The sequence below is a fragment of the Pongo abelii genome, chromosome 18, assembly GCF_028885655.2.
Source record: "Pongo abelii isolate AG06213 chromosome 18, NHGRI_mPonAbe1-v2.0_pri, whole genome shotgun sequence".
Lineage (NCBI taxonomy): Eukaryota > Metazoa > Chordata > Mammalia > Primates > Hominidae > Pongo > Pongo abelii.
In genome coordinates this window covers 75864723-75884182 of record NC_072003.2, presented here as the reverse complement: position 1 = coordinate 75884182, position 19460 = coordinate 75864723, and the positions used below count along the sequence as shown (strand labels likewise).

The following is a 19460-nucleotide window of genomic DNA, read 5'->3' as shown; positions in this document are numbered from 1 at the left end:
ACCATGGTTGCTGCCTCCCAAGAGAACATGGTCACTTCCTTGACTACCTATCCTTTCTCAGAACTGTATTAGAAAATATGATACACCCAATGACTTATGTAAGACCATTGGCAATATTGAAAACTCCCAACTTTTTTCCAACTCAAATGCACTGCCTAATTTATTATTAGAACTGTATTAGAAAATATGATATACCCATTGACTTATCTAAGGCCACTGAGATATTGAAAACTCCCAATTTTTTCCAATTCAAATGCACTGCCTAATCTATTATCCTCAAACTATACCCTTTTTCTTTTAATGCAAATACTTATAACAGTGTTTGTAATTGTCAACCCACTGTGTGTGTGTGTGTCTGTGTATATATATATATATCATATGTTATATATATGTTCATGTTATATATATGTTCATGTTATATATATATAACATGTTTATATATATATATTATGTGAACTCAAAAGAAGAAAGTTTTGCATCAAATAATTATTGAGCAACCAGCTGTCAGTTCTACATAGTGGCATGATTACTGCTGAACAGGCAAAAATAAATAACTGATTATGACAGTGCTCTTTCTTAAAATGTGAAAAATTGGAATGGAGGCTAGCATATTTTATTAAGAGCAAATAAGACATACAAGGGCTGGACAATATAAGAATTATAACTGAAGAACAAAGTTTCCTGTGCATCATACTTCAGGGTACACCAGAAGTACTTTATGTATATTTCCCATTTTAACACACAGAACACTGAAAAGACTTGCAGTCAAGAGTCAAGCTTTAATTAAATGAATAATTTTTACAATTAAATGAATAATTTTTACAACTTCATTAAAGACATTCCTTTTTTTTTTTTTTTTTTTTTTTTTGAGACGGAGTCTCACTCTGTCGCCCAGGCTGAAGTACAGTGGCGCGATCTCGGCTCACTGCAAGCTCTGCCTCCCGGGTTCAGGCCATTCTCCTGCCTCAGCCTCCCGAGTAGCTGGGACTACAGGCACCCGCCACCGTGCCCGCCAATACGCCTGGCTAATTCTTTTGTGTTTTTAATAGAGACGGGGTTTCACCATGTTAGCCAGGATGGTCTCGCTCTCCTGACCTCGTAATCCGCCCGCCTTGGCTTCCCAAAGTGCTGGGATTACAGGCGTGAGCCACCATGGCCGGCCACATTAAGGACATTCTTAAATGAGTTTGGCTATTTTTTTCTTTCTTTTTTGCTTCTCTGTAAGAGAAGTAAAAGAAGGTTTATTTATTTATTTATTTTATTATACTTTAAGTTTTAGGGTACATGTGCACAATGTGCAGGTTAGTTACATATGTATACATGTGCCATGCTGGTGTGCTGCACCCATTAACTTGTCATTTAGCAATAGGTATATCTCCTAATGCTATCCCTCCCCCCTCCCCCACCCCACAACAGTCCCCAGAGTGTGATGTTCCCCTTCCTGTGTCCATGTGTTCTCATTGTTCAGTTCCCACCTATGAGTGAGAACATGCGGTGTTTGGTTTTTTGTCCTTGTGATAGTTTACCGACAATGATGATTTCCAGTTTCATCCATGTCCCTACAAAGGACATGAACTCATCATTTTTTATGGCTGCATAGTATTCCATGGCGTATATGTGCCACATTTTCTTAATCCAGTCTATCACTGTTGGACATTTGGGTTGGTTCCAAGTCTTTGCTATTGTGAATAGTGCCACAATAAACATACGTGTGCATGTGTCTTTATAGCAGCATGATTTATAGTCCATGGTATCATATTATATATATAAGATACTTTGATTAAAGAAACTTTATTAATATATTTGTTGATAAATGGAGTGGTGTGCGGGAGGGGTAAATCTGTTTTGTTAATAGCAGAAGTTGCATTTGAGCATAACCAGGGGTGCTTCAAGTTCTGGAGGTGAAAGTAATCAATTATTCCTTATTCTTTGCACTGGTACTTCCTTTTTTGTGAGGTAGGACACCAGAAACTGACCCTTCAATTATATGTGTACAGAAAACAACTTATTTTTCATCTTTATTTGATCAATATTTACTCAATTAACCCTGTGCTCAGTGCTGGGGACTGAATGTAAGACACACAAAAAAAAACACATCCACTGATCTCATGGGGTTTAGTTACGGTCGTGTTACAAAATTGTGCCTTCATCCTAAGAACAAGGAGGAAGTGCTAAAGAGAAATAGTGAGTGAGAGATGACATAAAGACAGGCTTGCAGAGTAGAGAATGGCTACCATGTTGATGTATTAGTTCATTCTTGCACTGCTATAAAGAAATATCTGAGACTGCATAATTTATAAAGAAAAGATTTAAATTGCTTCACAGTTCTGCAGGCTATACAGGAAGAATAAAGGCTTCTGCTTCTGTGGAGACCTCAGGAAACTTCCAATCATTGCGGGAGGAAAAGGAGGAGCAAGGCACCTAACATGGTAGAAGCAGCAAGAGAGAGAAAGGTGTTTGTGTGTGTGTGTCGGGGTGGGGGGGGGTGCTACACACTTTCAAACAACTGAATCTAATGAGAACTCAGTCACTGTGGCAAGGACAGTACCAAGACGGATGGTGTTAAACCACTCAGGAGAAACAGCCCGTGATCCAATCACCTACCAGGCCTCACCTCCAACATTAGGGATTACAATTCAACATGAGATTTGGTGAGGACACAGATGCAAACCATATCAGTTGAGAAGTTTACAGTCCTGATATGATAGGCTAATTAGGCAGCCACTTCAGTGAATTATCCAAGAGATAGCAATCTTGAATGGGGATTTTTGGAGAAAGAGATATGGGATAGATTTATAATATATTTAAGAAATAAATAGCCAGATTGTGGAGATGGATCACATAGGGAGTGTGATAAACGTGGACTCCTGGCTTGTTTTTAACTTTTCACAGCTAGGTGTATAGCATTGCTCTTCCATGAAATGTGAAACGCTGGAAGACACCAACAATGGGGAGTCGCAGAAAGATGCATTGCTGGAGTAAGGAGTAGAGCATGAAAAATGAGGTTGATCTTCATGTCAACCCAGTAGTGGGTCTACAGGATGTAAAACAGAGGGTATGTCAGAATCTTCCAGCTGGTACTCTGCAAGGATGAATATTCTATACTCTGGGGAAAAAAACGCACTGTCAAACATCTTGATTTTCCTGTCAATGTCTTGGGAGCTAGACCCTATCCTGCGTCTGAGTAGAGGTTTCCACCAAGAGTATTATTGTCACTGACACTAGGGCAGAAAGAAATCAGGCGTTGACAAGAAACTGCCCTTTCTTTTGGACTGTGGCCTTTATGCTTGGGGGTGAGAATTGTGCCACCTGGGCAGGGGGACAAAAGTACTGAGGACTAAGTAGGAGAACCCTTGGAATGGCATGATTGGTGGATTCTAAGAAATGTGATAATGGATTTCCAACTGAATTCACTTTTTCTGCATATATAGTTAGTCTGTTATTTCAAATCCTCCATAATTTTTATCTTAAAAGCTGTGATGTCATCATCACTGTATCTGGTGAATTAAGGGGAAGACCTGAGCTTCAGCCAGAAGCAGCTGGTCATGAAAAACAGAGGTAAGCTAAACTCTAGTTTGGTCACTAAGTAATCTAATGTGGGCCAATTGGCTGAAGTAACTTATAAGTACAAAAATGAGTTAGTTGAACCTGACACCATTCTTTTAGGATCTCTAGAAAAGCGTAGGGGAGAGAAGATACCTACCTAGAAGATCTAACTTTCTAAAGTCTCAAGACAGGAGCTCAAACTATTTGTATTTGGGTTTTAAAGAAATGGATGGTATTTGAAAACTGTGTGAATTAGGCTGAAGTTTGCCTTGGTTTCACTGAACTGCCTGGAAATCAGCAGGAGATTCTACACTTCTCCATAAACCACTCCTTCAATAGGAATGCATTCGTATACAATAAATCATTGCATGTGTGTAACTATGATTCATTTTGGCAAATTAGTAGCAATTTTTAAAAGAATATTATTAATATCTCAAAAAATATTTCCCTTCAAATCGTGGATTTCAAGAATAAGACTAACTCTAAGTTTATACTGTGTCTTATAGCCTAACTTCTGTACCTAAGCTTCAGTTTCATTATAGAAGTCAACAGAAAAAGCGAAATTGCTACAAAGACACTTTTAGGAACATTTCAACATTCTATCAGTTTCATACATCATGAAATTTCAACAATGGTAAGATCAAATGGGACTGTATTTCCACCAAGAAAGCCATCAGGAAAGACGAGAGATTACTTTATACAAATCATAGGTAGAAAAATGATGTGTGGACAGAAAATGTAACACCATTCAAAAAGTATTACCAACATTATCACCAATAGTTCTTAATATAAAGATTGTGCCTGATTTGAAATTAGTTTGGTCAGTGTTTTCTTTTTTGTGTGTTTTGTAAGTTAAGATAGAGTACTCTTGCTATATGTGTTTTTTTTTCATATAACTACAATCTCATTCCAGAAGATGCCGTTCTCCAATAATTTATTTGTGCTATAAAAAGTTTGTCACGGAACTCCAGCAAACGAGAAAACTTTGTCAGAGATCCCCAGCAAATGAAAAAAATTATTGCAAGAAGTGTTTCAATCCTCATAGTCATTTGTAACCATATTTTTTAATATGTATTTTGAAAGAACAGGTCATTTCACTGCTCAATTAAAAAATTAATTTGCTCCTGTGGAAAATATAGAGGAACATGAATCATTTATAACAGCCTATTTTGAATGAAAACATGAATTCATTCAGCAAGAACATACTTTACCTGAAAGTTTATCAAATGAACAGCTTGGAAGCAGATGTGCTGGTTCAATAGGCATAAATTCATGTCCAGTATCAGCACATGAAATAAGGAAATCATTTATTAAGAGCAAGCCCAAGTTAGTCTGGTATGACACAAAGAATTATGATAAGAACTGTTGTTAGTAGTGCCTGCCTTGATAAAATAGATGTTGATAATGTAATGACGTCTCAAAAATTATTATTACTGCTTCTAATTTTCAGAAACAAGATGAAGGCACTAAGCAACTCGAGTTGTGAGAGTTTTCGGTCCTTTTTTAGGAGAAAGAGGGAAGGCTTAGCTGGCAGCTAGAGCCATAGGAGAAGTCTAAGTTTCATTCCGGTGAGATTCACTATTTGCATTTTCTTCGTATAATAAAAGTCAGATTCATAAAAAGAAATGGACTACACATGATATACCTGACTCAGGAAATATGGGCATAGGCAGTTACTGCTCAAGAATTTTGTACATAGAAAAATAAAGAGACACCTGAACATCAGTTTCTGGAAAAGTTCAAACAAAAAGATTTTGAAGTGAAGGATCTCAGGCCTAGTTGAATGAAGCAAATTACAGGGAATGGGGGTGTGATAAGCAGAATAATGTCCTGCAAAGCTGTCCACATCCTAGTCCCTGCAACCTGTGAATACATGCCAAACATAGCAAAGGGGAACAAGGTTGCAGATGGAATACAGGACACAAATCAATTGGCATTAAATAGGGAGATTATGCGTAATGATTTGATTATCTGGATTGTGGTCTCAATGTAATTAAAAGTGTTCTTAAAAATAGAAGGAGAAGGAAAAAGAAGAGGTCTCAGTGATGCAGTTTGAGAAAGACTTGACCTGCCATTGCTGATTTTGTAAATGAAGAGGCTGGATGTGGTGGCTGATGCTCATAATCCCAGCACTTTGGGAGGCTGAGGTAGATGGATCACCTGAGATCAGGAGTTCGAGACCAGCCTGGCCAGCATGGTGAAACCCCATCTCTACTAAAAATCCAAAAAATTAGCCAGGCTTGGGAACTCTGGCGACATCAGAGAGTCTATGCAAATAATGTGATTTATGGCAAAGAAACTTTTAGAGAATAACTTCAGCCATGCAGGCAATCAACCACGTCTCTGTGACCACGCCCCAGGAAAAAACTGCACACCAAGACTCAAGTAAGCTTCCCCGGTGGGCAATACTTCATGCATATTGCACACATTGTTGCTGGAAGAATTTAGCACTGTTCACAGGTCCACTGGGAGAGGACAACTGAAAGTTCATACTTAGAACTCTACTGGATGCTGTGTCTTTTTCCTATGGTAACTTTAATCTGTAACCTTTTGCTGTAATAAACTATACCACTAGCATGGTATCTTTCTGGGTGTTCTGTGAATCATTCTATCAAATTATTGAAGCTGAAGGTCATCTTGAGGATCCTCAAACTCACAAGTGGTATCAGAATCAAGGGATTTCTTGGGTACTCTTGAACTCTTCAACTGTATGCCTATGACAGGGACTTAAGGAAAACCCAAAACATACAAACTGACAATATTAAATGTTGAGAATGCAGACCCACACAAACTCTCATTCATTGCTGGTGTAAATGCAAACTAAAATAGCAATTTTGGCAATTTCTTATAAAGTCATACATTCCCTTACCATATGATACAGAAATTCCAATTCTAGGCATTTACCTAAGAGAAATAAAAATTTATGTTCACACAAAAAACAAAATGGGAATTTGATAGCACCTTTATTTATAATTGCAAAAACTGCAAACAGCGTTGTTTTCATCAACAGGTGAATGAAAAATCTGTGATACTTTCATATAATAAATATTATTCAGCAAAAAAAAACCATGGAATGGGTCTTTCCTGAAGTGAAAGAAGCAAAACTCAAAAGATGGCGTACTGTATGGTCCCATTTATATGGCATTCTAGAAAATGCAAAAATGTAAGTATGGACAACAGATAAGTGATTACCAGAGTAAGGAAGTGGGGAGAGGGGCTGACCACAAAGAAAAAGCCTGAGGGAATTTTAGGGAGTGATGAAACAGTTCTATATTATGGTTGTATAGGTGCACACATAATACTATGCACTTGTATAAGCTCACAGAGGTATATATCACAAGGGTTAATTTTACAGTATTCAAATGAAGAAAAACATTTAAAAAATAATAAAAAGGAAGAAATCACAAAGAAAGATCAATAGACTTTACAAACGTACAAGTTCTATCATTTAAAAATAAAATTCAGTGGTGCAATGCCATAAAAATTCTGAAAGCAAATTAATTGCAAATTACAATTATGTATTTCATAAATCTGTTGATCTAATGTGAAAATAAATATATTTATGAACATAAACATTCTCAAAATGCTTGCCTCCCACATTTTGTTTCTCTGAAAGGAACTGCAAGATTTATTTCATCAAAATGAGTGAGTCAGTTGAACATGAGAAAGACATAAGGAGGAAGACACTGGGGATTCAACAGATACATCAGGAATGAGATGGAGGGAATTCCCAGCATGAGAAGAAAAGAAGCCTTGGGTTGACAGCTGTGAAGCAGTCTTGAGAGAAGCAAGTACAGAATGCATTGAGACAGTGGCAGGCTCACTAAAGGGGAGCAGAGAAATGTTGAGACCTGCAGTTGGAGGATAGAGGTGAAGGAATCTTAAAGTGGAGAAACCTTACAGACCATGTTTATCAGAGTGATCAGTTATTGTCCATCATCAGTTATTGGACAAATTGAAATTATGCACTGCACCCCCTGCTAGGATGCAATGAGAAAAACGCAGCACCAGTTCAGTGCTATCATTGACTAATACGAATAACCTGAATGCAATCAAGAGGAAACGTCAGCCAAACCCAAACTGAGGGCTGTGATACTAAGTGGTCTATAAGCTTTACAAAGACGTCATGGGTGTGGAAGTCAAGGAAAGTCTAATAAACTCCTTCAACAAAAGCAAACTAAAAATAAATGACAACTGAATGTATTACATGATTCTAAAGTGGAGCCTTTTGTTATAAAATACGTCATTGGGACAGCTAGCGAATCCATAAGGTCTGGAGATTAGATGGTAATAATGTATCATACTTCCAAATTTTCTATAACATGTTTATTTTCTCAAAGTTTGTTAAAGTAACAATCCTTTGTCTTTAAACATGAGTCAGTTTTCAAACCTAGAAGTCACTGTATATAGAAGAGCCTGCAGAAATGTTTGCAGGGAGATCTGCAGGACAAAGTACCCTGCAGCATCCCTGTGAGTGTAGATATTAGTGATTCCCCAGGGTTTTCCAAAGGGAACTGTGACCATTTACAATAATAACTGTACATTATGTGGAGAAAGGAGAATAGACAAACATTTCAAGGACAATTGGACAAAGGATCTGAGTTGACGTTGATAACTAGAGCTTTCTCCTGGTCTATCTCCATCCCTCATAAGGAGTGCAGGTATATTGGCACCAGGAAATGGAGTCTTGGCTCAGGTCGAGCCAATGGACCCAGCAGTAGTCATTTCTCTGCTCTCCAAATATATAATTAGAATGAATTTGCCTAGTGCTGATACCGCCCCCACTTTGGTTCCTCAGACAATGAGGTGACGTAAGAAGAGTAGTAACAGTAAAATAATCCAAGTGGCAGAAACTATTCCCTCCCCACCTGCAATGTCCAAAATGGCAAATCTATGCTGGGGGGGGCGGGGTGGAGGGACAAAAATAATGCTATCCTTAAGGATCGAAAACATGCAAAGTCAGTGGCCCACATAGTACCTCCAGTTAATTTTCTGATCTAGCCCCCGAAGGAACCAGAGGATGTTGAGAACAACAATGGGCTGCCACAAACTTAAACAGGCAGAACTCTCAATTGCAGCTGCTGTATCAGATGTGGTTCTTTAGCTAGGACGTATTAACATGGTCTCCGGTGTATACTAGGTGACTAAACAACCTGAACAATGTATCCTTTTCCAAACTTATTAGAAAAGAAATTTAGAAACAGTTTGCATTTACCTGGAATGGACAAACAATCTTGCCCCAAGGCTACTCCCTCTCTCTGTCCTGATACAGTCTGAAGAGACATGTGTCATGTGGACAATTCTGCAGAACACACTGGTCTGCTATATTGGCTGCCCAATCAGTTCAATTATTAGACGTCCAGTGGTTTAGAGAAGACATCAGAAAACTATGGCTTGTAGGCCAGATCTGACCCACCACCTGTTTAGTGAATAAAGTTACATTGGAACAGAGCAATGGTCAAAATGATGCTATGCAGACGTCACTGGAAGTCACCAGTGGGAACATCACATTGAAAAACTCAGGGTACTATAGCAGTGCCAGGTCACCTGGGGTAGAGAAACACAACTTTCTAAAAAGGTTCCTGGCTTGCTATTGGGCCCTGCTAGAGATGAAGTGCCTTACATCACATTGGCACAGCAAATATGGGCAGAAATGCCTATAATGAGCTGGGTTCTGTCAGGTCCACCAAGTCATAAAGTTACCCGGGCCCAGCATGAAGGCATCATCAACTGGAAATGATACATCTGGGGCCAAGCATGAGCAGGTGCCAGCAAGCTGCATAAGCCAGTAGCCCAGACCCCTGTGATCCACCACTGTCCCAACAGTACCTTTCCCTCAGCTCACACCTAGGGCTGCATGAAGGGTCTCTTACCATCAACTGCTGGAGAAGGGAAATATCTTATCTTGGCATGGATGGGTTGACTTGGAATATGGGTGCAAGATGAACGTGGAAGATGCCACCACTACAGTGCCAAGTGGGGTGGCATCACAAGATGGCAATGAGGGAAAGCCCTCCCAATGGCAGAACATTTGCATGGCACCCATGCTCATTCACTCTGCATGAAAGGAATAGACCAAGGTTATAATTTATATATACATATGAAGTTATATTATATGCTATATGGACTTATGGGCAGTAGGTTGGTCAGTTTGTCAGAGACCTAGAAAGAGATTGGAAGATTGGAAACAAGGAGATCTGAAGTAGAAGCATGTGAATGGACCTATGGGAATGGTCATAAAACATAAAATTCTTTGCCCACCATGGAAAGAATCATGGAAGAATCACTAAACAACAATTAGTAGATAGAATGACCTATGCATGGTTGGCATTAACCAACTTCAATCACTGGCCACCAAAGTGCTGGGGCAATGAGCATATGAACAGAGTAGCCATGGAGGCAGGGGTATGAGCTTCTCATAGACAAGCAGTGAGCATTCCCGCTCATCAGGACTGATCTAGCTACTACCACTCCTGAATGTCCTAATGATCAACAACAGAGACCAGTGTTCATCCCCCAAAACAATTTCTCTCTACCAGCAGATAAATTTTGTGGCAAGTTGAGTACATCAGATCCCTCTACTCTGAAAGGGACAGAGATTCATTGTAGTAAGAATTATGACTTCCTTCAGGTTTGGGTTGTCTTTACTGCCTGCAAGCCATCAGCCACCACCACCTGTTGAGGGTCTACAGAGCCCCTCTGGTGGTGTGGAATGTGACAGGACCAGCATATCTCATGGCAATGTGCCCACTCCCACTTATCCTTTGCTGTAATGTGGATCTTTTGCCGATTCAAGATTTTCTGAGAGGGTATGTGAGGAGTAACTGTCTGTAACCAGCAATAAGTGAGGGAGCTGCCATTATACTCTGAGGAAGGGAGAAAAGTGCTTTGCATGTTGATACTTCTTTGATCAATTTTAACAGTAATTGCAAAAGTACAGCAGATATACCCTGAGAAGGTCATAGGAGACAAGGGTTCAAACTCCTTGTAGTGTTGTCAGCTGGTGTGGATGGTAGAGGAGGAAAAAGATGAGTACAAGCTACAGCTGAGAGACTACCTGCCATGGTAAGGTCTGTGGTTTATTCCATACTACTCCCTCCTGTCTGAGATATGAAGCTCACTAGAATTCTGAAGGAGCTGCTCCCAGAACACATATGAAGCAGGTGTATCCGGTTAGCACAAGGGGGAACCTCAGAGATGCTGTACTGTGCCACTGAGACTCCTATTTCAGGACTCAGCAATTTATTCTTCTCAGCTGCTAGTGATGTTTGTCCTCCCTCTTCAGGAACCACCTAAGCTGAAAACAGCCATTTGTCCAAGTTCATGCCCACCTCATCAAGCAGTTAACATCCAATGCCTGGTCAATGCAGGAGTATAAATTCCCATTTCATCCACCCTAACTCTGTACATCACTAAAGGACCATGTCAGCAGGGTTGGCTGATCCCTTGTTGTGACCATACCACAGCTTTACTTCTCCATCTGCCCCATCCCACATCATCCTTTGTTCAACAGACGTTGATATCTACAGTAGCCCCTAACAGATTCTTCCAGCATAATCTCTGTCTCAAAGTTTGCTTCCCGGGGAACCTAATCTGTAGCTGCAGGTTATTTATAAACATAGAGACAGCGAAAGAGACAGTTAAAAGAGTTGTTAGGTGTTGGGAAGGGGATCTGGCAATGGAAAGCTATTTTTCTAAGCTTTCTTGAGCTATTTGATTTTTTAAGTATGTGCATGTATTTTTAATAAATAAACACAATGTTAAAATAGAAAAACAGATTTTTTAAAGATTGTACTGGAAAAGTCATTATACTTGTAGTCAGATTTATTTTCCATCCCCTTTTATTTTTATTTGCAAATCTTCAAAGCCAAGCTCCAGCTTTCTTAATCACATTGTAAGTACACTATGTTGTTCCCTTATCTTCGTTTCTTATTATTTGTTGCACACACAAATGTGCTCATCCACCCACATCCCCAACACAAAGACATTCAGCTTCTGAACTTTTTCCTCCATGTTACCACTCTCTCCCATCCAGACTTTGGAAAAGCGAAAGACAACCAGGATATATTGAAGGTATCTAGTCAATTTGTCATTTAGTTGATACATGAGTTTGAAAATCAAACAATTCACTTGAACATGCATTGATTTAGAATGTGTCTAATTTATCCTTCTATCAGGAGGAAAATATTTGATGATTTCCTCAGTGACATCTAATTCCTATTGTGGATTTCACAAAGCCTATATAAAAGTGCTCCAGCGATAATAATTGTCGCTCCTGCAGTTAAGGGTCATAAACCTACCGAATATTTTTAAAAGAAAGCCAAACATATCAACAGCAATGACCTATCAAATAAAGGTTGATGTTCATTTAGAAAAGATAGTGGATAAGCTATAGAACTATAGATCATTGTGGACAAAGAAAGTATCAAGATCCTTCAGATTTTTCTACACCACTAAATAATTGTCAAAATTCCAGGTCTTGGAAGATCAATATCATGTGGAGTAAAAAAGGACATTGTAGTCACAACTTCAGCACTTACACACCAATACGTGTCCCCTTAGGAATGTCAGTTGATATATCTGCATCCTGGACTTTTCATCTGTAAAACTGTTCGCACTAAATCATGTCAGTGCTGTCCAACTCTATGAGTGACTCTGTTACTCTGAAGGACAAAAACATCTACTGAAAGATAATTTTGAAATGATTGACTTCTGTTTTGCATTTTAGTTCAAAAATGCATTTTATTAATAATAAAATAAGAGATTACAAATCAGGAAATCAAAGGCATGGCATAGGATGTGTCAATGCATTTTGATGCCATAATGTTGAGTCTCTAGCAGTGCAGACCACAGAGGACTGTGAGGCTTCACCAATAAACCTCCCTAGAGTCCAGCTACCAATGAGGTTAATACCGCTACTAAATAACATGAACATCTGCAAAAGATTCAGAGCTATAATGATGTTTGCATTCAGCTTTGCATCGATTAAATAATGCCATTTCTATGTTAAATCCTTCCCTTGTCACCATAGATCTTCCAATCAAAAAAAGAGTATACCATTTACCAACATAGGTCCTTAGTCCTTCGTAAACTACTATGTTAATTCAGGTTCTTAAGGTTTAGTCAGACATTTGCAGAAACATCAATATGGATATAGTGCTATGAGAAAAGAGAGGCAGGTTTTATAAGAAGAGTTAACAAGGAAAATATAGAAAATAAGACAATAGTAATGCTAAATTTACATATTTCCAGATTCTTCTGGTGTAGACAAACTAAGAAATCCAATATTTACTTGGGAGGCACTTGAAAGTGTCAGTATGGATAATAGAGTGCCTTTATTGTATGATTGGCTTGCAGAATTCAAAGATAGTTCCTTGTATGCATGGTCTCAGGATTAATTAATTGTAACAGTTCCATAAGGTTATTGATCATTCTTTGATCTCCTAGTGTATAATACACCCTAATCAGAATGTACCATTCAGCAAGTTGGATTGATTCTTGGTAATTTTTGAGAAATTCACCCCATTGTTTCAGACGAGAAGTGTCTGGAATGACAAATTCACAGTAGATCATTTAATATGCTATTTCCCCTTAGAGTGTGCATTCTTTAATTATTGATTGTGTAGATCACTGATGGTTGCAGCTCATATTTCAAAAAGTATGTACTGGAAGTCTATGCACAGCAAAATGTACACCTGAAGGGGTATATATTTCAGAATGGGAAATGGGGCTCTATACTCCAATTTGCCTCTTTTTTTGTAATATATAAGATGATTCGTGAAGTATAATCATTGAAGATCAAGGCAAAGTTTGTGATAAACTTCATAAAAACAGAAATGTAAACCAATAAAGAACTGATATAGGTTTGGGGAAAATATTCTCATAAGTATATTTCATTTGAGGTATTACAGTTGTAAATTAAATAATAATTTTTTGCTGTGTTAAGAATTTTTTTAATATATCAACAGTTTAGTTGAAAACATTTTACATTCTTTGGAAAATTGGCATTACTCAGGGTCTTAATTACTGTCACCATCAAACAATGGTAGCAAATTAATTGGAAAACTTTTTTTAAAAGGAAAGACATTACATTCTAACAACCACTGTACTTTCTGAGTCTTGTTAAATACAACTTGTATGTTCAGAGCTGAAGTCCAATGACACTCAAAACCAAATGTATTCAACATTATTAAGAAGAGACAAATAGAATAATGAGCAATACAAACAAAGCAAAGACAACAAAACATTTTTCAAGACTATTGATGTATTGTATTGAATATAATACAGAGAAAGGCAAAGGGGCTTTATTATGCTTGTGGCCACTGAAGATGCAAACACCGGCCAAACAGGATCTGAGAAGCATTTCCAGGTCTATGAAGAACACCACGGGGAGACAAAAGCAAACACAGCAAATGTTCTCAAATAAAGCAAGGTCAGTATAGTCCAAATTTAATTTTTACCTCTAACAAAACTTATGTATTACATGGTTAAGAGACCAAGGCTACAGTTTTCACATATAAAAACTGTAGCCATTAAGCAGGTTAAACTTGTTTTAGATCATACCAGAACAGTTGTAAATTAACAGTAATATCTAATGTCTTGTTCCATAGAATGAATGCTATGAGAAATATATCACTGGACGAGGCTTCCTGGAGCCACCCCAAGCCTGGACATGGCAAGATGGCAGTGCTGCAAGCCCATTGCCTGTACATTCAGTGTAAGAGCATTCATTTGTCCATTGAGAGCCCCTGGCTATTAAAACAAACTATCATAATTTTGTGTTAAATCATAGCTGCCAATCAGAAGAAGTACTCTTTCTGATTTTCATTGACTGCATTTTGAATATTAAGCTCACTTTTCAGAACAGCCTCAGCACTGTCTACATTCTCTGACCTTTTTGCCTCACTTCTTTTATATAACCTTTTCTGCTGATAAATGCGAACAGCTATGGCAGTGATGCAAAGCAAGATAAAAATCACAACAGCTATCAGACCTAGAGAGAGAAAAGAAATATAAAGTCAGAATTTCTGTCTGAATAGAAACTGTGCTGACTTCATTGCTTAATAAGTCATCATAACATTATTTTCCACCTAAGCATCTACTACATATAAATTGGAAATATAAAAACTTCAGGTATTTCTGGCTCAAGCAGTATCATTGCATGTTGAGTTTATTTCTGAGTTCTACCAGCCTTGTGGGTTCACCTACATTTATTCTGAATGCATGTTATATTGGATTTACTTAGTGCATTTATATTTAACACAAGGTATTAAATATAATATATTTATATTAAATATGATATAGTTAATACTATATGTCTCTAGGACCATGTGGCCATGTGACCACTTCATATTAGTTTTAATTATTTTGAAATTATGTAGTAGCAACATCATAAAATGATTAAACTGTTTTGTGATTAAATATGTAAACATTTTAAAGAAATTATTATTCAATTATTTGTTATACTGCTGAACAGCAGAAATGGGTTATGTAAATAAATCATTCTGACCAATAAAACATATATAGATATGCTTAAATTATTTCTATATGAGGAATGTTGTTTTAACACTTCTAGTTGTAAATACAAATGCTAAGTACTGCGATTCTTAACTATGCCAATGGTTACCAACGCCGGCATTGTATTAGGTCAGTAGTCCTCAAAGTGTGATCTGTAGACCTGTAGTGGTCCCTGGGACACTTTGAGAGGACACAGGGGCTCAAAACTATTTTCATGATAATTCTAAGACGTCTTTTTCACTCTGTTGACATTTCCATTTCCATTTTAATACGGAACCAAATTTGGTATAAAACAAGGTTAGGTAAAATTCCTGGTACTTAGCACAAATTAAGGCAAGGACACAAAACAATAATAATAATCATTGAATTCATGAAGTAGAAAACATTACACTGCCAGACAATTGTAGGAAAAGGAATAAAAAGCCAAATTTATTTAAGAATCTCCTTAATGAAGCTGTAAAAACTATTCATTTAATTAAATCTTGACCCTTGACTGCAAGACTTTCTAACATTTTGTGTGTTAAAATGGGAAATAGAAATAAAGTACTTCTGGTGCACTCTGAAGTCTGATCATTGTCTCCAGGAAGAGCACTTACATGAACCTTTGAGTTGTGAACTGAATTAGTTGCTTTTTGCTTCATGTAACACCATTTTTATTTGAAAGAATGATTAACAGACAAACTATGGTTGTTCAGACTTGGGTATTTGGTGGACATTTTCTCTAAAATGAATGAAGTAAATGTGTCACTTTAAGAAAAACAATTATACAGCATATGTTGTGAATGATAACATTCAAGCTTTCAAATGAAAAATTGAATTTGGAAAACTATTTTCTGCCACCAAGAGTGTGAGAGTTGCCTAATACTTAAAGAATTTTCCGATAAGATCAGTGGAGGTACTAACTAATGTCATTTTCTTAGACAAAAATAGGTACTATGAAAATAGCAATGTGAATCAAATCTCATATGGTAAAACTAAGATTCCATTCTAAAGCAAATGTATACAACTGTAACAGAGTGTGAGGAAGTCAAAGATTTGAAGGTTTTTATTAATCACAACAGATTCCTGTGCATATAATCTGCTAGGCCGATTCACCCTGGCCAATTATAGCATGTCCAATAGCCAAGCCAATTTTTGGCTAGGTCAGCCTTACCTGAGAAAGGTAGAAATTCCTTGCTGATTAATATAAATGTGGTAACCAAATTCTGTACATGAAATCTGAAGAATTCATTAATAAATATGATTGTTTTTATTAGTCATATTAATTAATGAATAACTTTAATCAGAATATTTGTTGTTACATATTTTGCTCCTCATTTTAGAAAAAAATAAACAGTTGAATTGCTATAAATATTTCTACAGGCTAGTTACAGGCCTCTGGCTTGAAGAGAAAGATTCTGAACAATTTCAATGTGAAAAATTCTGAAATATGATATAGACAGCAGACAACTGCAATTATAAAATGAATGTTACAATGGTCTAGACAGAATATCCAGACAGTCAAAATCAGGGATGGCCTCTGGAACTTGTTTGTTCCATGTACGTAATTTAGCACTCAATTTGGGGAAGGTGCTATGTCAGGATTTGTTGTGCTCAAGAAAAACTTTGATGACACCTGTTACACCAAAAATATAAAAATAAAAAATAAATTAGTTATTATGAATAAAATGTGGCCAGCCTCTGTGATGCTGCACCTAAAGCACTGTGTGAATCTGTTTTTATGAAGATCTGTATATATAGCTTTCTCTCTGTCTAAATCTGTCTATCTGTATCTGGGTAGCCTGGCCAGAAACCCTCTACCACATCTGGGTCACCACTTTTAAATGTATTATTAAATAAATTATCCCATCTTATACCATTCATTTTGCAAGTAAAAAAAAATCATCTAAGATGTAGAACATAGGGGGATCAGCCAATTTGGAAAATCCTTGGATGGATTAATTATTATTACATAGTGCGTGCAATTTATGAGTGACTAGACAACGAACAAAGGATTCTACCACAATTCTACCAGATTACCAGATTGTGTAACACACTGGAGGACGATACATTATGATTTAGCAGATAAATTGTGTGTGGCCCAGACAAGGCCTTCAGAGGTTACATGGCCATTACCAGATGCTCTGCTTCTGAAGTTCAGTCTCTGCAATGACCAAAACCAGACATCACTAGTTTCAGGGACCCTGGCAAGCCCCTGAACTACAAACCTTCCATATTGTTTCTATCCCGTGAATTTGAGCTAAGTGAGAATTTCACAGATGAACTGTAACTTGTTTCCATTCTAGCATAACTTTAGGATGACTTATCAATGCACTTCTTGTTTAACTCTGTAAATCTTGCCAATGATGTTTGAGCAAAACAACAATAGTCTAAAGATTAAATATTTTGTTCTAGCATTGGCTTGATGACTATACAGAACTCTATATTTCTATCTATCTCTGTATCTATATTTACCTGAATCTATCCTGGTTGAATGTCTGGAAAAAGCAATATTATAAGACTGAGACAACTTGCTTGACCAGGAATTCTAGCTTAAACTCTTAGACACATTGTAAATACTATAGCTTTAAGTGAGTTTTTACTGTATAATGTATTTCTTTTAGACATACAATTATTAACTCTTCTTCAAATAGAGTTTTTTTGTTTGTTTTGGGTTTTTTGTTTTGCATGTTTGGTGATTAAATGGGAATCCTATTTTTTATAACTTTAATTTGTATATCATTAATTTGAGAAACAGAAAAGCAACTGAAAGAGCATGGGGGAGTTAATATCCACACAAATATTTGACTGGTATTATTTGCTGTCCAAATAAAATCCTAACTACTTGAAAGCAATATATGTCTAGATGAATATAAAAAATACATCCAAATGAATCAGGTATAAAGCCACATAAATTGCCCAAACTGAAATGTTAAGTGGTTCACCTTTCTTTACACTCTGAATATGATATGGATATAGAAAGTAAACAATTATCCTGTTGCATTGCCAGGGAGATACAATTTTAAAGTTTTTGTGCCAGTAATACGATTATTCATATATGATATGAATAAATAAGAAGTTGAGCACCTAGAAGAGAAATGGGAAAGAGAACTAAAAGCGAAACAAACAAAACCAACTTTAAGAAGCCATCTTGAGAAGGTAGCCTGAAAGCCACATGAGAAGTTTTCCAAATTCCATGGACAAACTGGGTTTGTGACTGAATAGAGGAAGAACTCTAAGTCACCTGCAAACGAAATATTCATATTTCATATATGAATAATCATATTATTGGCACAAAAACTTTAAAATTGTATCTCCCTAGCAACGCAACAGAATAATTGTTTACTTTCTATATCCATGTCATATTCAGAGTGTAAAGAAAGGTGAACCAGTTAACATTTCAATAATCTGATTAATAACATTCTTAAGAGCATTAATCAAGAAGAAAAAAAGCTTGTTTTTTGAGTTGCTTTTGAAAAAAAAAAATCAGAGAATATGCTGTCACATTTCCAGGGAGATATACTTTAAAAGTTTTTCTGTTAATTCTGCAATTTAAAGTTACTACTAATCACTTTTAGTTCATTAATCTAATAGTTGATAAAAATACAACTGAAAGTGTAATATTTAGTTGATAGGAGCATCTTTAAATAGTTTACTATGCAAATACCCAGCTTTATTAAGCCTTGAGGCAATACAAAATACATGCTTCTAGTGTTAATCTCAGGTTTTTTCTACTTTTTGCATGAACCTTTCCAGAAGCAGTGATATGTCCAAGAAGTGAAGAAAAATGAAATTTACTCAAATATATTCACAATTCTCTAGTGATTACATGCGGCTATGTTCAAGCTTGATAATATTCATTGTTACACATGTTAGCAATTAATCTTTAAGTGCCATGCTTCAGTGAAATTGTCAATTATTTATACTGAAAATCTCCAAGGAAGCAGAGAATTCAGAAAGATTCTAAAGACAATCCAGTACAAATAGTAAATCACCCCAATGACCTCAGGATTCAGTGCCTGGCACTTGGAGTATGTGCAGATTCTTCACAGTTTCTACAATGCTAAATATTCATCATCATTATTAATAAGAACAACCAAAGAAGAGCTCATTCATGCTTCTTATTACCTCCAATTACTGCAGAGTCACTTTTGATTGCATTAGCAAGGGGCTCTCTGTCATCTATTGCTCCAGAATGATCTGCAGTTAAAGCACAACAAAAGGGGAAGGTGATATAGGCAAGCAAAAGAAGAAATTTTGAAAACATCATAAATGTTTTAAACCAGAGAGAATTATGGAGGCGAATGTGGGATCTCTGTTATTTTCAATTTAAGCAATGTCAATGGCACTGACCCGCATAAATAAGAAGTTGAGCGCCTAGAAAAGAAATGGGAAGGAGTACTAAAAGCTAAACAAAC

At 36.8% G+C, this 19460-nt stretch overlaps 1 protein-coding gene across 1 annotated transcript in view; it reads right to left on the bottom strand.

Moving 5' to 3' along the window:
* Positions 1-12268: 12268 nt before the first annotated feature.
* Positions 12269-19460, bottom strand: part of CNTNAP4 (contactin associated protein family member 4) — a 291788-nt gene continuing 284596 nt past the window's right edge. The window contains exons 23-24 of the mRNA XM_024233533.2: positions 19171-19242; positions 12269-14539 (exon numbers count right to left, since the gene is read on the bottom strand). Of these exons, the coding sequence (XP_024089301.2) occupies positions 14346-14539; positions 19171-19242 (266 nt within the window). The 3' untranslated portion in view covers positions 12269-14345. The remainder of the gene's footprint in view (positions 14540-19170; positions 19243-19460) is intronic.